This window comes from Haliotis rufescens, unplaced genomic scaffold, assembly GCF_023055435.1.
Source record: "Haliotis rufescens isolate VD_foot unplaced genomic scaffold, xgHalRufe1.0.p SCAF_19, whole genome shotgun sequence".
NCBI classification, from domain to species: Eukaryota; Metazoa; Mollusca; class Gastropoda; order Lepetellida; family Haliotidae; genus Haliotis; species Haliotis rufescens.
Window position 1 is genome coordinate 16,442,789 of NW_025963879.1, and position 21,974 is coordinate 16,464,762.

The 21,974-nt window shown below is 38.9% G+C and overlaps 1 protein-coding gene across 3 annotated transcripts in view; it reads right to left on the bottom strand.

The window, feature by feature from the left end:
* Nucleotides 1–437: 437 nt before the first annotated feature.
* LOC124137586 (C-Maf-inducing protein-like) overlaps nucleotides 438–21,974 on the bottom strand; it is a 109,764-nt gene continuing 88,227 nt past the window's right edge. For 2 of the 3 annotated variants that reach the window (XM_046503951.2, XM_046503954.2), the window contains exons 14-19: nucleotides 21,220–21,333; nucleotides 17,429–17,569; nucleotides 15,887–16,081; nucleotides 14,573–14,678; nucleotides 13,701–13,771; nucleotides 438–10,061 (exon numbers count right to left, since the gene is read on the bottom strand). In XM_046503951.2, coding sequence (XP_046359907.1) covers nucleotides 10,008–10,061; nucleotides 13,701–13,771; nucleotides 14,573–14,678; nucleotides 15,887–16,081; nucleotides 17,429–17,569; nucleotides 21,220–21,333 — 681 coding nt within the window. In that variant the 3' untranslated portion in view covers nucleotides 438–10,007. The remainder of the gene's footprint in view (nucleotides 10,062–13,700; nucleotides 13,772–14,572; nucleotides 14,679–15,886; nucleotides 16,082–17,428; nucleotides 17,570–21,219; nucleotides 21,334–21,974) is intronic. The other variant, XM_046503953.2, reaches the window with a different exon arrangement.

The window sequence follows — 21,974 nt, forward strand, 5'->3', positions numbered from 1 at the left end:
TAAGAGGCAACTTAGGGGATTGGGTGGTCAGGCTCACTGACTTGGTTGATGCATGTCATCGATTCCACTTGTGTGAATATTGCTGAGTGCGGCGTTAAACAACAAACAAATCTTATCTTATCTGGAGAAGACTAGGATCCAGGTTGGTCATGGTTGTCTTGAGGTACAGGTGCTCAGGATTTTGTGACTCGTTCTGGATATTGCTCGTGCTTTCAGTTTTAGTGGGATCAGATTTGGGTTATAAAGATTTATAATTTGCAGGTTGCTGTGAGAAACCTAGAATGCTGCTGACTGGAGAGAGTATGAGTGTATAATACAATTTCAGCTATTCACAAGTGAAGAAACTTGTATGCAGCGTTCTATGAATCTTGATGGGACCACTGCTTCAATCTTGATACAGTGTATGCACAACAACTCTCATAATAACAAAGGCAGACTTTATTTTATGGTTTTATTCCGACATTTGACAGATGCTTGATCTGCATATAAAAGATGAGCACTAACGCGCTCAGCGACCACAGGCAACAACGCAAAGGGCAGACAACTCCATCACAAAAGCAAACAAACTGGAGAAGATACATATAAAAGGCAGGGACATACTGGGGGGAAACATACGATAAGTAGAGATGTCAACAATTAAATGAAATCTTGAACCCTTGGTGCAGGACTCTGTTCGACAAAGTGATCTTTGTGCTACAGGCGTCATAAGTCAATGTTAAAGGATGTGAGCTTGACAGTTGTAGCGCAAAGATAGCATTGTGGAATGGGACCGGGTACACGGTTCTGGGATATGTAAGCATTTCGAGCTTATGTATTGAAAACTACCTCATATAACCAATGTTTGACAAAGCACCTTGTTCCAAATAAAAGTATAAACGTTTCAACTCTTCACTTGCAACTGGCCCTGGCATATGAAAGAGCCTACCAATATGCATGAGACTATAACCTGAAATTTGTGCCTGACAAATGTTGGTAAGAAAGTAAACAGTTGTCCAGATTTATTATTACTAGTAACTTCGAAATATACTTCTCGAAAGAAGTTAAAGAATGCCCGATTTTTTCATATGGCTGTAGTTAATCTGTCATGGCTGGTGGTTATTGCAACATACAGCCTTCCAATTGTGGGTGTCCTTTAACTTATTTTGAGTAGTATATATCAATGTTCTCAAAAGATCACACAGAAGGCAAGGTGTTTGGACTAACAGGGTCTGGATTTATGAGGTGTTACCTACTGGTCCTCACCTCAATGTCACCCATATCCTTTGCTGATACCACTGGGATATTTCAGGGGCTACTGCTAATCCTCCAGCAATTTCTACGTACAATTACATACATGCCATGTGGTGTTGACGTGCCATGCCCACACTCATGAAGCCAATTAACAATGTACAGATTGTTTTAATCATCAGACCTAGCTAGCAATTATCTGTTCAAAGGCCAGACTTTTCTGTTATTGATTTACACACTTTTTATAGTGAAAACTTTGGTCAGTGGGGAAATATAATGCATTGGACAGGAGTTAAATTCTTTTTTATAAATCTTGGCCTACTTTGGGGTTATTCATAAATTATAGATGTAAAATACTCCAGCAGCATTACAATGTCATTTGCATTGTCAAAGTGATCTTGACTGTCAGAGTAATGAACTTTTTTTTCTCGTCTTTCTGATTTGATTTATTTTTATTTTTTGAATTTTCTATTTTTAAGGTCAGTAAATTCGTAAATCAAGCAAAGAAATATGTAAGATCTAAACCATCTATTTGACAGTAACTTCATATGAAGCTTCAGGGAACAAGTTCTGTCATATCCCAATTCAATTGAACTTGCAAGATTTGGCCCAGAAACACTGACCAATGATATGATATAGCAGTCAGACACTGACAGTAAAATCATTCATGTTTTATCAACCAGATGTAACAAGTTAAAGAATACTTTTAACCATATTAAAGTCAATCATAGGACGTCAGCTTAATGTTGGAGATTGTCAAAAAGGTATTGTTTAAACTGTTTTGTAATAATAATTTGGGCAAAAGTGAGATTTGAACCAAGACCAGGGGATCCTGGCACCGAAGGGGAGTGAATACACAGCAAATTGAACCGCCACAGACCACAGGCCGCCTGTACCAAGTATGTCTAGGTAAGTAGAAACAGTCAGAACTTCTAGTGCTAAAACAGTTCAATGCTCAAAGAGATGGTTGATTTCCTCAATATACGCTAAATCAGAACAATAATGGTTTTGATTGGTACTCAAACTGAAGTGATAAAAAATGTCATAAATGTGTGCACACAATGTCATAAAATGAAATCCTGTCCTGCACTGGTAACTTATGTCATGTGATTAATATGCTTGGACACTGTAGTGTCATACGGAGTAGCTGTGGATGAAAGGTCACACTTGTTTCACAAGTAGAGCATTTATACAATGGATCAATGATAGAAGCCAATGTTGAAGACAGTTCTCATTATGATAATCATCAGCAAAAACAATTTGGTCCGTAGTTGTATTCATACTACCAAATCTTGAATTGTCTACAAGGACCAAGCAGAAATTTGATTTTCAAGATAAACATTCTTGAACATTAAAAGACAACTGACTATGCTGATAAAATAATACATAAAGACTGTTCAGTGTCAGAACAAAATACCAGAGCATTCAGATATTTCTCAGCATACACTGTAATGAGGTAAATAAAGACCAGTCTAATATGAATACAAACATGTACAAACCAAACTATTCATATTTGTACATAACATACATGAGCTAGAGAAGTTTTGAGATGCCCCCTCAGAGGAAGTGAGTCCACGAGCACCACCATGCAGGAATGGTGCTACTGGACCCACTAAATCAGATCTCACAATACAGGATATTGAAGGCCAGCTTCATCAATGGGGAATTTATGCAATACACCAAAAATACAGAAAACAAATAAATGCACATTTGACAACACGGCCCCCCGACATCCTTCAACCAGTAAATGCCAGGTCTACAACAACATCAAGTACCTTTCAAAAATAGTCATGTTACTCTCCATTATGCCAGAGACTATTACAATGATAATCAGTTATTCAATAGACTTACATCTGGAATAGTTTTTCACTTCAAGGTCCAGAAATAGACACTTAACCTAAACCTGGCCATTCTTGTCTTAATTTATTGGTTCACACTTCCATCATCAAACGAAAAATATCAATGTGATTTTACATATTTTCCGTGTTTGACACATTCCTTTTTTTTATAATGAAATACACAATTTTCTGAATGAACATGGATACATTCACTTTTGTTTGTTTGTAGTTTAACACTGTACGAACAATATTCCAGCTATATTATGGCAGTCTGTAAACAATCAAATCTGGACCTGACAAACCAGTGATTGACACATGTACATCAATCCACGCATTTAGGATACAATGACATGCAATCTACCAAGTAACCAAGTCTGACCATCCAATCGTCTCTTACAAGAAGCATAGATTGATAGAGTTTACTTTTGAAGGAAATTACGATATTGTCATTATGAGGTTGAAATTAGATACGAAGAATAATATTGCTTTCCTTCATTCAATAAGCAATTGTTGATAGTATTAGCACAATCCATAATATCCAGGAACGACAACATAAATTCAGCCAGTTTATGCATTACTGGATCATATTTTAATCCCCACACGGATTCAAGGTTCGAATAGATCCCAGTGACATAAGCATGTAAAAGGCGACTAAACGGTTGTCAGGCTCGGTGACTTGGTTAGATCTTGTACCCCAATGGCGAGGATCATTGTTAATAGATTTGTATGGCCCAGACATGATTATTTTCAGGATGCCATCACAGAGTTGGAATACTGTTGACTGCAGTGTCAAACAACAATCAAATCCTACCTGGAGGTTGCTATTCTACGTAACTCCACTCACACTTGGTACTACTGGCATCATGGACGACCACATCAACTCACACAGCACTGAGGCTTATACACTCTTTCATGGCACATAACTTAGTAGCACTATTAATCAGCTAAAATCACAGAGTTTCACACTTAAAGCTGCACAGCTGAGGATACTGGTAACCATGGTAACAAAGGCTAAGACTAAGACATTGTAGAAAGGGTAAAGTGTAACAGTGAATATGCTATAACTGTCAGTGTTTTTGCATTGATATTGATCAGAATTCAGTCAACAGGCCTTAAATTTATAAAAGGGTGTCATACAAATTAGTCCCTCCATGACTAAAAACAATAACCATTAATTCAGGATGCCAGCATGGCTATCTACTGACAAAAATCTGACTGGTTCTTTTCTGAGCACTTCTTTCACATGAATAATCAAATGACTTAAAAACTGGTTATTTTTTCATATACTTCATAATAAATCAACTAAAATCATAATAAAACAATCATGGAACAATTACAGACTGCAACAACACAACAGTAATACGGTTTTGTCAAACATATAACAAACGAAATAAAAAAGATTTACAAACCAACCAACTTTCAAATATCTAACAAACCAAAGAGTACGACTCCTCTAACAGCTGTCTTGTCTGTTGAACTTTCTGTTTAATGTTAACTGTTCCTGTTGTCACTAATGAGTCCAAAAACAATCACATCTTGTGATGCTGCAATTGCTATTCTCTCAATTTAAACCAGATCAATTCATTTTCTTGTTTACCAGACCACCAAATAAAGTATAAAAATTATGATAATATAATGCTGTGTTTGATATGAAATGAGTTATTAAACACTGTCATGACCTGAAATTTTGCTAAATCTTTTAAAAAAGGAAATTTACCTCAAATCAAAGTACCGCGGTAGAGATAATTTATGGATAACAACTTTTTATATTTACTTTGAAGGCAAGGCTGACAACAGTATAAGGATCTATACCGAAATGTCGCTTTTAATGAAAATAAAGAAGTCATTATCAATAAATTATCTCTACTATGTCTTCAGTCAACTTCTAAGTAATGCCTCTCGAACAATTTAACCTCAAATGAACAGAAACATTTCAATTTTTTCCTTCCACTTGTCATATTGACCAAATAATCCCTGAAACTGAAATTAAACTGGTCTGGTATAAACAATGAAAGCAATCCTTGATGGTCGGTACTGAACAGGGCCCCATAATTGATAGAGTCAGTGAGCAGGGTTTTTTGTCAGTCACTAAGGTTTGTAACCCTTGGAAATTTTATCACTTTGTGCCTTTTTATGGAAGATAGGCCAATACTTCAGCTGACATTTTCGGGTCAGTCAAATACATGAGTGAGTGAGTAGGTATGGTTTTACGCCGCTTTAAGCAATATTCCAGCAATATCACGGCTGGGGACACCAGAAATGGGCTTCACACATTGTACCCATGTCGGGAATCGGACCCGGGTCTTCGGCGTGACGAGAAAACGCTTTAAACACAAGGCTACCCAACCGCCCCATCAAATACATGATCTGTAAAATTGCACACAGCAGAAACAGCTTTCATGTTTTATCCTAAACATCAAAGTAGGGTCCATTTCTTTTAATATTTTCTGTGTATGAATATTCTTGCCCACGGACATGACATTCATCATATTATCCCTGATCATCAGGATTTCAAAGTCAGTGTGCACTGAACAAACTTTTACATGCAAACATCCCAAAAAGCAGTGAGTGGATTCTGTACCACAGCACATCTGCAAGGAACAGACCATTTCATTCTTTCTATCCTCACAGACCCTCCGTTATTATTTTTTTCTATTCATTTTTACCTGACCAGGCACTTTTATCAGCATTTATGAAGATTTCTGTTATTTTTTGTTCTTTTGGGGGGTATAAATGGAGCCAACAAATTTTATTTTTTTTATTTCAGGAACAAATTGTCTCATAGCCAAAGGTAATTGGCAATGAAATGTCAGTTCCTGATAAATAGCGTTCAGTACCCTCTTGTTCAACTTGGAATATGATTTTGACATCTTGGAAGAGTGGGAAGAGAATAAGATTACTTCCAATGTCGTACATGAACACTGATCTGCCTGGGGTCACACCCTGATGGCACTGCCTGCTACGTTTCTTACATGAGCCACAATTAACAAGCAACCCTGTAATCAAATACTGAATCTGAACAGCACTGTCAAAACAAAAATTACACAAACTAATACCTCATCATGTTGTTGCTACAGACAATCTGTACTCTGTTAACATAAAAGTATATGATCATTGAACAAAACAGTACAGGCTGGAGAACACACTAAGAACAAGTAATCATTTTGGTGAGTGCATCAACAGCTCCAGATAAAGAAAGATATAGCCTGTTGGGATTAGTTTGGTTTACTGCTGCTGGGCAATACCCAGCAATAACACACTGGGGGGACTTGAACCCAGGTCTTTGGCATGGGCAGCAAATGATCTAACCACTAGGCTACCCCAAATAAATAAAAATAGTTAACCAAATTGTTATCAAAGAGTAGTGGTTTATAAAGACTGCTTAGTGAAAAGAAAATGTAGAAAAACAACAAGCAGATTTTTTAGGAAGCATGTTAAATTGTATCCATAGTTGGCTGAAGATGATTTCCCCAACTATGTACTATAAATTTAAGGACCACTCCATTTTTTCATATTAACTATAGTAATGTGAAAGAATTGGGTGGTCCTAAACTTCTTTGAGTAGTATAGATGTGGCAATTGCAGTGACAGTCTTGCCTCTTGGCCGAGCATATATGTATGGAAAAAGACATTTTCAGTAACTGTTCAGCATCAGTAAGCTTCCTGGTTGCTAGGGGCAGAAACCCTCCATCAAAAGTTATATTATGTTAAGAAAGGGACAAATGCAAAACTTTCATTCGATCATGCCAAGAACTCTGTATCTCTTTCACTAAACACAGCACCTGTCAGAAACAAAGACTTTAGAAAAAAACAACAAATGAATCAAATTCACGAGTGACTAATGGCTGACAACATGACACTGCAAAGCAAGCTGCACACTTTCCACAAATGCGATCTCTTCCAGTTCCTACTGATCAGGCACAATACAATGTCTGCAGATGTTTTCATGCCTTCTGTAACTAACCCTCTAATAATGCTGGACTTGCATATCATACTGTCTTCCGATAAGAATATTCTCGCAAAGCTGTCAGCAGCATTGCAGCAATATCAAGACCTAGACCACCAAGTTGATGCAACTTTTCACAATATTTCAACAACATCAAGGCAGGATTATCTAGAAATGGCTTAACAATGCTGTACCCTTGTGGGAAAAGGAGATTAAGTGTTGAGCATGATAAGCGAAGACACAAACACCTACCTAGACCAACCTATCTTATTTCCAGTTGATGTATCAACATGTTTAATTACTGCAAACAATGTCCAGTTTATGTATTCCTATATTATTTAACTAGGAACCAATTGACATCATGTAGCTACACTTTCTATCAATCCCATTCCTTTCCTGATGAAAGCTTAAATATTTATTGCAAAATCAAATCAGGAGTTAGGGACCAGTCATTTATTATAGGGGGGGTGTGATGAGAAAATTTTACAATATGATATAAAGTGCTTTTTCATGTTGTCTTTTCAGGGAGGGTACTGGAAAATATGTGCAAGGACATGGTGAGGGTCATCCAAAAGTATGACAAGAATTATGTGAGGGTTAATATTTTCAGATCATTAGCTTATCAAAAATCTCTGAACACGCCCACAGCCCCCATCCCCCATAATAAATTACCGGTCCCTTGGTTTAAATAACCTTGTTTTGATACTGAAAAGTAACTGTAGCCAATCCTGAAGCCTAAACAAAATGTAACCTAAATAAATCAATCACTGTATTTCATAGTGTCAGGAGGTATTTTTAAAATTCCCTATTTCAATACCAACTATTTCCATTTCCAACCCTGTTACAGTTTTATTCTAATCAGTGCCACAAACACCTTGTTCTGCACCATGCTGCAATGTTGGTTAATACAAGATTTCTCCCTGGACAGCTCCTGCAGATGGCAGGTATCAAGTTGCCATGACAACACAGTGCATTGTGGTTAGATCATTCTGACCAGTAGGAACTAACATGGCTGTCCAGCACAAAATACATGGTGCACTGTACATCATGGCTTGCAAATTCTGGAATGTCCTGACAAATGCTACACATCACAACTCACATGTATGAATCATATGAACATTTTAAACAATTGATAATTATAATTAATACATAAATCACAGATATGGGTACAGTCTGATGCACCAAAATACTACAGTATAAAATGGCGAAAATTCAAAATTGGCAAAATTAAAGCCAGACTTATGCAATTCACACAAAGTTTTCACAATCATCCAATAACATAGCAAACACACCACATCCACTTAAAAAGATAAGACATTTCATTTATTCCTCAATCTTCTAATTCAAGAATCTTCTGGTAAAAAATACAAAGTTTCTCTTTTTCTCATCTCCTTCCTTCTTCCTTTCTCACATTGGGCACTCAGTTCTGAAGTCACATAACCATGGCAACGACTCATGTTTCCATGGTAACAGCAACTCGCGTTACCATAGTAACAATGACAAGCCATAAATATCTACACAGAGCTGTAATAAGTATGGCTGCCTCACGGCTTTGTAATAATACCTTCTGTTTTATCATCTTGAGGGTGTGTCACCTTATGTGTTGAAATTTTGGTTATTTCAAACCCTGCTGACTATGCTGTGTCTCGTCAGCAATCGAAAAGCATTCCGCTTTTGGAACAATATCACTGGACTGCAAACCGACTTCTGGTGTAATGCTAAGTCTCTCATATAAACATACATGGGCCCACCCTCACACGCTATCAATTTGATTAATTAGACTGTGGGAGTGTTACACTGGGAGGTCCCATAAGGCTACTGGAATTATACAATGAATTATTGTCCATTTTTCCAGAAACTCTGGAATGACCGTATTATGAGAGTCAAGATCAGTAGAAAAAAACAGCAAAATAGTTAGTAAAGTCAATACTGAATCTGTGGGTTGATTTCCCGTCCAAGGTCTAGGACAGTAAAACATCATAAGCTACCATTACTGGAAAGATGCTGTACTGTAGGGGATCAAGGAAAGTCGGTTCAATCATCTTCAACAGTGACCTGAACATTTTAGAACATGTTATTCTACAATGTTGAAATCTACACTGCTTATTTCCATTGCCACGATCTACCAACACTGCAGTGCTGCCCTCTACAGGCAGAATTTGTGAACACTAAGGGAAGGAATCCATCTCATTTCAGATTCATCCAACAGATGTCACTACACTGACCTTGTCCTCCCTTGGGTCATCAAAATGTCGCATAAAATATCCCACAATTTCAGCTGTTACAAAATATATGACACTCTATGTACACAATCAGCTGACCAGATGAACACATGAAGATGACATACTGCACACAGAGTTTGGACAGGAGCACAGACAATTAGGAGACAACTATAGAACAGTATACACTCTGTTTTCACAGCAAGTGCACAATCAAATCCTTTCTCCATTATACTTCTTGTGCGGAAATAGGTCCAAACAAGCACACATGGCTTTGCCATTCATTGTTTTTGCTTGCAATGCTGAATCAAAGGATGCTGGCTTTGACTAGCTTCCATCCTTCTTTTGCTTATTATCAATTCTCTAAATGATTCTGTTGCTGTACCAATCAAATCTGTTATTGACAGAAGCATTAATCATACACTCACATCCAGTGTTAATGCAGAAGCAGAAACAGCTGTTTCCTATTGGTTTTTTAAACGCCATTCAGCTTGCATGAAGATGAAGTGATTTCACTGACCAGCTCCTGATTAAGCTGTCGTCAATACTCATACTGAGATGACAGTGAACTACAATGCACCAAATCTTGACACATCTGTAGGACTGCTGTCATAAAGGATAGCAGTCTGCCGTCTGCCAGTGAGCAGACGGTCATGTTTGTCTCTGTTACCAATCCTCAGTAGGCACAAACAAGGCTAGGACTAGTCCTCCAGTTGTCGGTTGAGGGAGATTGCTGACTTTATTAGCAACAGTTCAGGAAGTGGTGGGTTCCTATAGTCACCAGGCATCCGTGTACCGTACATCACACTCCTGTAGTGCTGGCAACTTCTCCTGGAACAAATAAAACCGTAATATCAATCCATACTTCACACAATCTCATTAAAATAGATACCTTACTCTGACACAATACCTCTGCGTGACAATCTTAGATCAGGTGAACTTTCTAATGAGCAATTCAGCAACAAGGCTTCTAATTTCTCTGCTCGAATAAGCGAAGCAATCAGACATGCATAACACATTTCTTGAAAAACAAATGTGAAGCTTGAAAGTGAATAATTAATGTCACACCATTATTTACACTTTCTGAGAGCCATGGCTTTCTACTGCCAAACAGTAGTTCCATAGAAGGATGATTTGTTTTCTGTGCAGGTTTTATTTTGCTAAAATCAAAATTTCCAAATCAAAATGGTAAAGAAATGAAGTGGAATTGTTAAAAAAAGCTGACATCTGACTGGCTCAAGAACCCATGTATCCTTCATTTTGATTGGGCGGTAAAGGGTTTGCTCAGGGTTTACCTGGCTCAAACTTCTGTGGAGGTGTCGTATCTTCACATAGAGGTACTGTATTGGAGTAAAACTAACTGATTTTAATGAGATCGACTTTAGACATTTTCAACTCTCAGATGACTCTATGATCTTTCATTTCATACCTCGTACAGTTTATGACATAGACAATGTTTTGACTGGCTATGCCAATTGATAGTACTAACAGTGTCAGTGTTACACACAGTGAGACGGGACATCAACTTCGTTTTGACACAAAACCTTTTACCTTTTGAAAACTACACATACACTTTCATTTTCCACCCAACTCATACAAAATATACATTGAAAAATATTACACTTGGATCCCCTTTCCTAAATTCCTAATTCCATCCTTTGATGGATGCATCTCACAAAAAAAACCTGAAAGAACAGAAGTGGTTCTCTCAAGCAATGGTTAAATCACAATATTGGAAATTACAACCCCAATGTTCTTTCTATGAAATGCCTGATTATAAACAGAAATAGTGATACATTATTTTCTTAATCTTAATGACAAAGTGTGGTTAGCTGCAACAGAAGCATCAAACTGATATGCACAGAGGTGAAACTTGATATGATCAAATCCTAAGCCAATTTCAATTCCAGAAAAAACAATCTTCAAGATAGTTTCTCCTTCACCAAAAAGACTTGGTTCTGTCAAATTTTATTACTAAATGTAGTGAGTTTGCAAGCATTGCAAAGAACAAAGAGCAGATCAATGTCCGCATGTGAGCTTCCTTAGTCGTGCCTGGGAAGTAGAAAGGTCAAAGTGACCTCCACTACTGAGGAAAAACACCAACACAGGGTGACATTTTTGTCCAGTTGAATAATTGTTCATCTAGTTAATAAAATAAATACAGACATATTTCAGACATATTCCATCTCTCTCCTTCCCCCCCTCCCCCAAACAACAACACTACACACAAAAAATGTCCATATTTTTCAGATTATTGTACTTATGTTATATCATAGGCTTGGGTGTAGGTAACTCTAGTTATTATCCGAAACTGGCTTCCACGGGAGATATCGTCAAAATGAATTGCATCACAATGTTTTGCAGCCCAATTGTGACAGCACCAGTAACCATGATGCCACAATCAAATGACATCGATTATCTGTCTGCCACTGAAACTGGTTAGCTCTAATTTTACACTCAAGGCACTGGTTATTACTGTTTACTCATGAAAAAAAGAATGATTTTGGATGCTACAAAGAATCTCACAAACATGTCTTTTCATAAAAAAACATATCAACAACACTAGTTCATTAAAGTTTAAAACTCTTTAGCAAGCCTTTACTTTATTAACTTTTATCAACTTGTGTTGCTAATATTTCATATCAAAAGACACTCAGGTGAGCTTCTCTGCATATTACCAATACCCAAACACAAGGCAGACAGTAGTGAATCCATTGCTGGTAGGACATCACATAAAATCCATCTGTGATGTCATGGACAATTGGTGACATTATCGTCATTTCATAACAACAATTTATTGATAGGATGACCGCTTCACTAACAATGAAAACAATTGAACAACTGCATGGTGTGGGCTGGAAAGGTGTCTCTAACAGAAGCACACCCTTCCCACCACATGTATCAATGACAATTCTGGCTATACCAAATTAGGTGCCAGCTGAGCTAACCAGTATGTATCTATGTTCATCTTTGATCCCTAATGTAGTAAAACTAAGTCCAGGGCCCCGTTCCTCAAAGCGATCTTAGCGCTAAGGTGATCGTAAGTCCCATACTTTAACATAGGCTTACGATCATTGTAGCGCTAATGTAGCTTTGAGGAACGGTGCCCAGTACCTTTAACTACTCTAAAATATGCATTTCCAGCTTAATATATTCACTTCCGTTTTGGAAAAATATACCAAATGCAAGGTTTGTTTTCATTAACCATTAATTCTTGATGGTACCAAGTGTTTCATACAATTGTGATGGTACCGTGGGTTTGACTAACAACTGGGATGGTACCAAGGTGATGTCATACACATTTTCCAAAGTTCCAGTAAGTTGGAGAGTAAACGCTGGCTTCATGGTTCCTCCTAGCTATGTATTGAACCTCAACAAACATGTCAATTTTACAAATGCCCAAACTGAAAAAACACACTTAAATCGGTCACCACTGTGTGTACAGTATGGTACATGCCATGCACACATGGAAACCATCGGGTAATGACTTCTTTAAGTATCATACATGCCAGGGATGGGGTCCAACTGTGGTGACCTCTGTAAATATCATCTATGCCAGGCAGGCAAGGTTGCCACTTGGTGGTGACTTCTGTAAGTATCAACTATGCCAGGGATGGTGGCCAACTGTGGTGACCTCTGTAAATATCATCTATGTCAGGTAGGCATGGTTGCCACTTGGTGGTGACCTCTGTAAATATCATCTATGTCAGGCAGGCATGGTTGCCACTTGGTGGTGACCTCTGTAAATATCATCTATGTCAGGCAGGCATGGTTGCCACTTGGTGGTGACCTCTTCAAGTACTGCCCATGCCAGGCAGACTTTGAGGCAACCTCATGGCAACCTCTTAGTATGATACATGCATGATTGCCTCTTGGTGGTGGCCTCTGTAAATATTAACTATGCCAGGTAGGCATGAGTGCCTCTTGGTGGTGGCCTCTGTAAGTATCATCTATGCCAGGTAGGCATGAGTGCCACTTGGTGGTGGCCTCTGTAAGTATCATCTATGCCAGGTAGGCATGAGTGCCTCTTGGTGGTGGCCTCTGTAAGTATCATCTATGCCAGGCAGGCATGGTTGCCACTTGGTGGTGGCCTCTGTAAGTATCATCTATGCCAGGTAGGCATGAGTGCCACTTGGTGGTGGCCTCTGTAAGTATGGTTAATGCTCGGCAAACATTGAGGCAACCAGATGCCAACCTTAACTTCTCATGACCAGTATCATTACCACAGGAATGAATTTCACTGATGTATTCCCCACACAAAAGAATATAATGAAAAGATTCATTTTGAGTATTCTTGTTCATATGTAAATGTACAGTATGGAATTTCTGATACTGATCAATACAAGTGTAAATAAGGTGGGGGTTCTTAGGAATTGACTTTATGTGAGAAACATTTTCCAAAGGGATGTTTTGTGAACGACTTGTTCAATAACCTGAAGCCATATAACCAATTACAGCTTAAACTCTCACCTTCAATCCTTCAAAGGTTAGAGCTGAAAGGCTTGTGCTATTTAAATTAAGTTTCCGTAAGTTCTTCAATGCTGAAATATAAAGGAAGAGTATTCATAATTCAGGTTTCTGGATTCCCATGGTAAATATCATTGCTACTGCTTCATCTTTCCATGTGCAACACCATAGCCAAAGTTTACTAAAACTTCTTCTAGTCAGTTGTGCTATGCTAAGTCCATATGCCATGTCAAAAATATCTAGAAATGAAACACAAGACACTATTGAGAAAATTATTAAGAAAACTCAAATGTTTTGTCAGAGCCTGCCTTTTTTAGGAGAATGCTCCCCCTGAATACCACAGTAGAATTAAAGAGGCAGTAACTAAAACATAAACTTATGTCTAATGTGATGGTGTAATCATAAAATATACTGCTCAAAAGAATTTTAGGACAGCCAATTTTGTTTTTATATGACAAAACTTAATCTGTAAAGGCCATAACAGGTTAAATATAGTCATGACAATGTAGACACAATTTTATGGATAATGACTTCTTTAATACTGTAAAAAGCGACGTTTCAATATAGATCCTAATACTGTTGTCAAGCAAGTATAAGCATCTACACCAATACGTCGCTTTTTACAGTATTAAAGAAGTCATTATCCATAAAATTGTGTCTACCTTGTCATCCGTCAACTTCTAATTAATGCCTATCAAACAATTTAACTATAGCTATGTAAAAGAATAAGGTGTTCTTTACCTTCTTTTGAGTAGTGTAAGCAGTTTCAAAAATGTCATGGTCCCATACAACATTTAATATATCCATCAGTAAATTCAGAATGTTCAGAATGTCCAGAATATCACCTACATTATCTATGTTAAGAGGTGGCCTACCTGACAATGAAACAAGTCCCTTATCAGTGACCGGGGTCTCACACAGGTTCAACACCTGCAGCTTGTGAAGGTGCTCCGAGATCAACTGCAGACCCACGTCACCAAACTGCAGACAGAAGATACTTTGTGTGAGTGAGTGAGTGAGTGAGTGAGTGAGTGAGCGAGCGAGCGAGCATGGCTTTAAGCCACTTTTAGCAATATTCCAGCAATATCACAACGGGGCACACCCGAAATGGGCTTCACATATTGTACCCATGTCAGAAATCGAACCCAGGTCTTCGGCACGACGAGCGAGCGTTTTAACCACTAGGCTACCCGACCGCCTTTTGTGTACTCAAAAGGGCTGTTACAATATCACAATAGTGAGGGAGTTAGTTTAATGCTGCTAACAGTATTTCAAATAGATACTGGCATGTCAGCTTAGGCATTAACCACTTTGTTGAACCCCATGATGAAGGGTTTGGTGCTGACAAACCAAGAAACATAATCAGGGCCAATCTAGGACTTGAACCCACAATCATAGGTTTCTGATATTCCTGAGGGATGCAATTCTGCATTTGTCACTCCTGCAAACAGTAAGTTGATATAACAAAAGAGAACATTGTATGTGTTTTCTCTCTGAGATATTTTCATAATTCAGTTATAAAGTCTTGTCAAGAAAATGAAATATTCAGGAACTTCTTTTTTATTTCTTTTTCATCCTCCAACAGTTAAAAAGGGTTGGCTAAACAAAAATATTTATATTTTAGCTGATGCAAAAGTAAACAGTAATGTCACAACAACGGAAACTAATTACGATTATCATCAAATGCTTTACATCAAGAGGAGTATTGGTGTGGTGTGTCAGCTTTATGTGGGAGGAAAGCCCGAAGTGATGCAGGTCTCAGACGTTTACCACTTCGGTGAAACCCTCGAGCACGGTTATGGTGCTTACAAACCTAGAAACATTATCGGGGGGAACTGGGATTCGAACCCACAATCATAGGTTTCTGGCGTGCCCAAGGGACGCAACTCTTCACAGAGAATTGCAGCGCCTTAGATGACTGGGCCACCCATGCCCCCAGAGAAGTGAGTGACTGAGCATGGTGGCTTTATCAGTATTCCAGCAAAATCACACCAACAGCTAGGACACCAAGCATGAGCATCACAAGTGCAAATCTACCTGAATCCAAGCTAATACACCAAACACCCCAACCCAGGTAGAAGGCTTGATGTTGCCACACTGTGTAGGGAATTAAACCTTGGTCTTCAGTATGACAAGCAAACACTTTAACCATAAGCCTAACAGTCCTATCCTGATAAAGCAATACCAACCTGTGTGGACCAGAGATTCAGGTATCGGAGCGAAGGCAACTTGATGAGTTCATGAGCACAGGAGCTAGTGACTTGTGTAAAGGCAAGACTGAGACATTCTAGATTCCCAAAGGACCCAGAACTAAGCATCTTCGTCAAATCAGCATCCGTTGATTTGGAGGGGAGAGTCAGTTTCTTTGGACCACCTTTTTGTTGCTGAAATGTACAATGTCACCGTAACAACTGGGTCAGGATCTGGATACACTTATTGTGACTGGGACCCCATTTCACCCAGTCACCCATGTCTCAAAAAGTTATCCAATTTCACTGGCCAAAGAGAACTTACAATGTGGCAAGTCTTATCAAATGAACTTTCCAGTATTGAAAGCCCATAAAATACCTTCAACAAACATTTTATTGAATTCAGTTTAAGTTGCATGCAGTTTACAAGAGTCATAAGTCTATGTTACAGTATGGGTGTCATGATCGTCTTAGTGCTACTATGACTGTCGTTAGTCTATGTTACAGTATGGGTAGCATGATCGTCTTAGCGAGTGCAACTATCATAAGTCTATATTACAGTATGGGAGTTATGATTGTCTTAGTGCTACTAAGACTGTCGTAAGTCTATGTTACAGTATGCGAGTCATGATCGTCTTAGTAATACTTTTGACTGTCGTAAGTCTATATTACAGTATGGGAGTTATGATCATCTTGGTGCTACTACGACTGTCGTAAGTCTATGTTACAGTATGAGTGTCATGATCGTCTTAGCGACTGCACCTGACGTAAGTCTATGTTATAGTATGGCATAAGTCTATGTTTTAGTATGGCCACCAGTGAAGATCCGTGGTAGAATAAGTCTTCAGCAACACATGCTTGCCGTAAAAGGCGACAATGCTTGTCGTAAAAGGCGAATAACGGGATCGGGTGGTCAGGCTCGGTGACTTGGTTGATGCATGTCATCGTATCCCAATTGTGTGGATCGATGCTCATGATGTCAATCACTTGATTGTCTGGTTACAAATTCGGAATGATGGTCGTCTTAGCGACTGCTTTATTGAACAAGGTCCAGGCCCTAACATTCATAAGGTAAAAATTTGCCCTTACTTTGTGATGTAAGCCTAAAAAAATATTATTCAAAACTTTGTTTACTAGTGAATGAAGTTCGGTTATTAGCCATTTTGAGCAATATTCCAGTATTATTGTGGTGGGGGCATCAAGACTGGTCTTAAGACGTTGTACCTTCAGTACACCCTGGCACATTCTTTCTTCCTCATGAAATAAAAGAATATCCATACAAATGAGAAATACCAAACAACCAGAATGTTATTACGCCACACTCAGTAATATTCTGACAATATGACAGTGGTCTGTAAATAGTCGAGTCCAAACGATCCAGCAATTGTGAGCATCGATCTACGCAATTGGCATACCATGACATGCATGAACCAATTCAACAAGTCTACCCATCCGATCCTGTTAGTCAGCACAGCATAGGTTGCCAAAGGCCAATTCCAACCTGGATTCTAACCAGGTTGGAATATTAGGATGTACTCTTACCAGTTCCCTGAGGGCGATCTGTCTCTCGCAGAGCGCTGCATACATCCGCTTGCCATCCGTGGTGCTCTGTAACGTGGTGATCATCTGCATCTTCAGATCCTGGCTGGATATCACCTCCAGCTCAAGCATGGAACACAGCACCTGGTACACACAAGTCAGTTAGTAGGGGGTATAGAGCAGCATGCCTCAGATTGACAGTCGGGAAAAGTCCAAAGTGATGCAGGTCATACATACACTTTTTCCACTTTGGTGGAATCCACAACCAAGGGAATGGTGCTGGTAGACCAAGAATCGTAAATGTAGAGAATCTGGGACTCAACACTATGACCAGCAGATTTAGGAATGGCTAAGGAACACACAGCTCTGCACAGGGGATGATGGCGCATCAGACCACTGTGCCCCCGAATACCAGACAGTCTGCCTTACTGTGATGGCAAATGACTGTTTGCCTGATTAAATGCAGTAACAAAACATAAATATTATTTCATCATGGCTTAAAGTTGACAATAACATAAATGATTAAATACAGCCAATCATTTTACATATCAAACAATTATATCCAGACACATAAAACGTCATGACTTCAGTTAATTTGATGTGGGAAGGTCAACTTCTTTTCAATTGCAGGGCACGGATGGCCCAGTCGTCTAAGGTGCCGTGATTCACTGTGCAGAGTTGCCTCCCTTGGGAAACCTATGATTGTGGGTTCGAATCCCAGTTTGCCCCAATTATGTTTCTAGATTTGGCAGCACCATACCCGTGCTCGTGGGTTTCCCCGAAGTGTTAAACGTCTAAGACCTGCATCACTTTCAGGTTTTCCTCCCACGTTAAGCTGACACGCCACGATATAACTAGAATACTGTTAAAAGCGACGTTAAACCCAACTCACTCACTATTATCAATTGTTATGCCTATTTGCCAGAATTTATTTTTGTCTTAAACTTGAAAAATGTACTTTTTTCTGCGAATGCTTGCTGATACAGTCAACAGAAAGGCCAAGGAAGTATTTTAGTCTAAAGAATCACTTTCCTAATCCTAATGGTCAATGATCCATCTTATCACCCAGACTCATCTGTTTCAAGACCAAGAAACCTTGACTTCAAAATTAACCAACACAGGCCAAAAACATATTCTCAAACATTTTGTAAAGTAGGTCAGGGTTTCACAGGGGAAATGGTCCAATGGTGCCTGCATGTGACACAAACCTACAAAAACATTTCCTTGGATGAAAAACAGAGTGACCCTTGATAGAAGAGCTGTCAGCTAGGTGGATACACTACAAGCTGTGACAGGTGCATTTGTTAATTAATTGACTTGTCAAACTGATGGGCCTCAGGCCCATGGTACAGAGGTAAATATTGTGAGTGGAATGTTTTCTTGATAACAGTATTTCAAGTAGTTCATGAATGTTCATAGAAACATCCTTGTTTATTTAGTGTATGCACTGCCTCTGTGGTGTGGTGGATAGGGCACCTGCCTCTGTGGTGTAGTGGATAGGGCACCTGCCTGCACAGCAAGATCAGTGGTTCAATCAACTTGTGCGAGGAATTTAACTGGATGACTATTTCTAGCATTGTCTTATTCGATTCAGGTTCAAAACAAATATGTGGTAGAAAACAGTTCCCGGGTATTTAGCATAATAGAATGGATATAATACACCAGATAACTGAGTACATGTTAATGACATAACCTTCACAAACATTTGATGATCTCTGATGTAGTGAATGCAGACAAGACTGTAGGTTGTCATTGCAAATCCCTGTTTGATTTGACAATGTGTATAAGGCACTTAAAAATAGTGAGTGAGTGAGTTTGGTTTTACTCTGCTTTTAGCGATATATATTCCAGCAATATCACAGCGGGGGACATCAGAAATTGGTTTCACACATTGTACCCATTGGTGTGACAAGCGATCGCTTTAACCTCTAGGCTACCCCACCGCCCCCTTAAAAATAGACATGAGAGTATAAGCAAATCAAAACTGATGCATCATTTACCACAGTGCAGACTGCCTCTGCTTAAATGAGCCCGAAATCAGTAAAAGATTTGGTCCTGAACATAATAAGTGGAAATAATCAAATAAGAGGAATAATACTGTGGCAGTAACAGATTTTGAATATTTCTTGTATTTTACCTTTTAAGTATAATTCATGTACACAATTAAATGCAGTTTTAGTCATCTTATTTTATTGTTCAGCTTACCTTAAACTCTACACTATCAGTCACAGCCCTTTTTCTAAGGATGCTTACTGCATGGTTAGTTTGTGAATGTCACACCCTGTGCACTAACACAATAGGCAAGGCCTTTTCCCTACTCAAGCCCTTTTGTCTGTAAGGCCAGCTTGGGTACTCAGCCATGCTGTGTACTGGACACATAGGACTGTGGTCACTCCACATATACCTTTCAAAGGATAAACATTTATCTATATTCTCACTTGTTATTCGCAAGGATCGCTTTGGGGCTTTGGATCAAATTCCAAGGTTAGTATTTTATTATTGGATTGATTTTTTTAATTAATTGTATTTGCAATATTGTAGATAGTGTTTGTATTTGGATATATGTGTGTTTAGACACGAATACACAGAATGTGGATTCGTGATTATTGAGTTAAACAACCAGATAAGTATCCTAAAGTTTATTAAAACATGTATAAGCATTAAACTAAAAGTATTATTAGTAACTTTAGTAATAATAGTAGACCTCATTTGTGACATAGGAGGTAAGGCTAAGCAAGCCTGCATGTGATGAATGAATGTAGTTAAGCATGAATGAATGAAAGGAGGTATAAATGAAAGTAAGAATAAATAAAGAAATGAAGGTAAGCATGAATGCATGTGGCATTTTATAGTATCATGCTCAGCATATGAATTTTATGTGTATATCTTTGTTTAGGATACATGTATATTGTTTTATATTGTAGACCTAATGGTGCTTTTACGTTCATACTATCTGGGATTCAATATTGGCCATTGAGAACAGTGTAGGGTCTGTTGTGCATCTTGCTATACTACATTTGGTTACAAAATTTCACCTAATAAATGTCTTCGATCAATGCATGGAAAGAATTCACCCGAACACTGTGGTTAAAGGATTGTTCAAATATCAGTTCAGAGCTTTGTAAGCACCCTACTTGAAAAACAGCGAAGATGTTTTTGTGCTACTTTAGCATTATTCAAGCAATAGTGGTGTTGGACCACATAAATGGGAATCACACATTGTGCCTATGTGGGAAACAATCTCAGTTATTTACGTAGTAAGCAAACACTTTAACCACTACACTAGGCCTATAATATTTATTCAGCTTTTCAGGGGGGGTCGGGTAGCCTAGTGGTCAAAGTGTTCGCTCGTCACACCGAAGACCCAGGTTCGTTTTCTGACATGGGTACAATGTGTGAAGCCCATTTCTGGTGTCCCCGCCGTGATATTGCTAGAATATTGCTAAAAGCGGCGTAAAACCATACTCACTCACTCACTCACTATTTAGCTTTTCTGTTGAGATGTTATCTTGTTTATAGTAGCTGTACTAAGACGAACAAGATCCCACTGCATGTTGTACCTGCTTGTGTGACTACTGAGTGAATTTTATGTAACACCACAGTCAGCAATATTTAAACCAAAGCTGCCTGTATGGCCTGCAAGTAATTGAATCTGGCTTGACAAACAATTGGTTGAAATTATGGTCAATGTCCCATGCTGTTGGGGGTATCATGCCTGAGCATATCATCCAATTGAGTCGACTGTTACAAAAGACAGGATCCATCCTCTCCCACGTCCCCTGGTGTGTACTGACCTCCATGGCTGCAACATTGTCCCTGATGGCAAGGAGCATAACTGGCTCAATCATCTTGGTCATCCCCTGCAGGAACTTCTTCCTCTTGCAACAACACCTGATCAATGTCCGCAGCTGAAACACAGGCAGCCATTCAGTAATCCATATCACAAGGGCACACGCCACATGTAGGAACAACAAGAGAACTATTGCCCTGATCATGTTACACATTAGCTTCACCATATCACAGGCAAACACTGCTCTATGATTCCAATATTACCATGACGTACCAGACAGACACAGCTCTACCATCTCAATACTACCATGACGTACCAGACAGACACAGCTCTATCATCCCAATATTACCATGGCCTACCAGACAGACACTGCTCTATCATCCAAATATTACCATGGCCTACCAGACAGACACTGCTCTACCATCCCAATACTACCATGGCCTACCAGACACTTTTCTACCATCCCAATACTACCATGGCCTACCAGACACTGCTCTACCATCCCAATATTACCTGACCTATCAGACACTGATCTACCATCCCAATACTACCATGGCCTACCAGACACTGCTCTACCATCCCAATACTACCATGACCTACCAGACAGAGACTGCTCTACCATCCCAATACTACCATGACCTACCAGACAGACACAGCTCTACCATCCCAATATTACCTGACCTATCAGACACTGCTCTACCATTCCAATACTACCATGACCTACCAGACAGACACTGTTCAACCATCCCAATACTACCA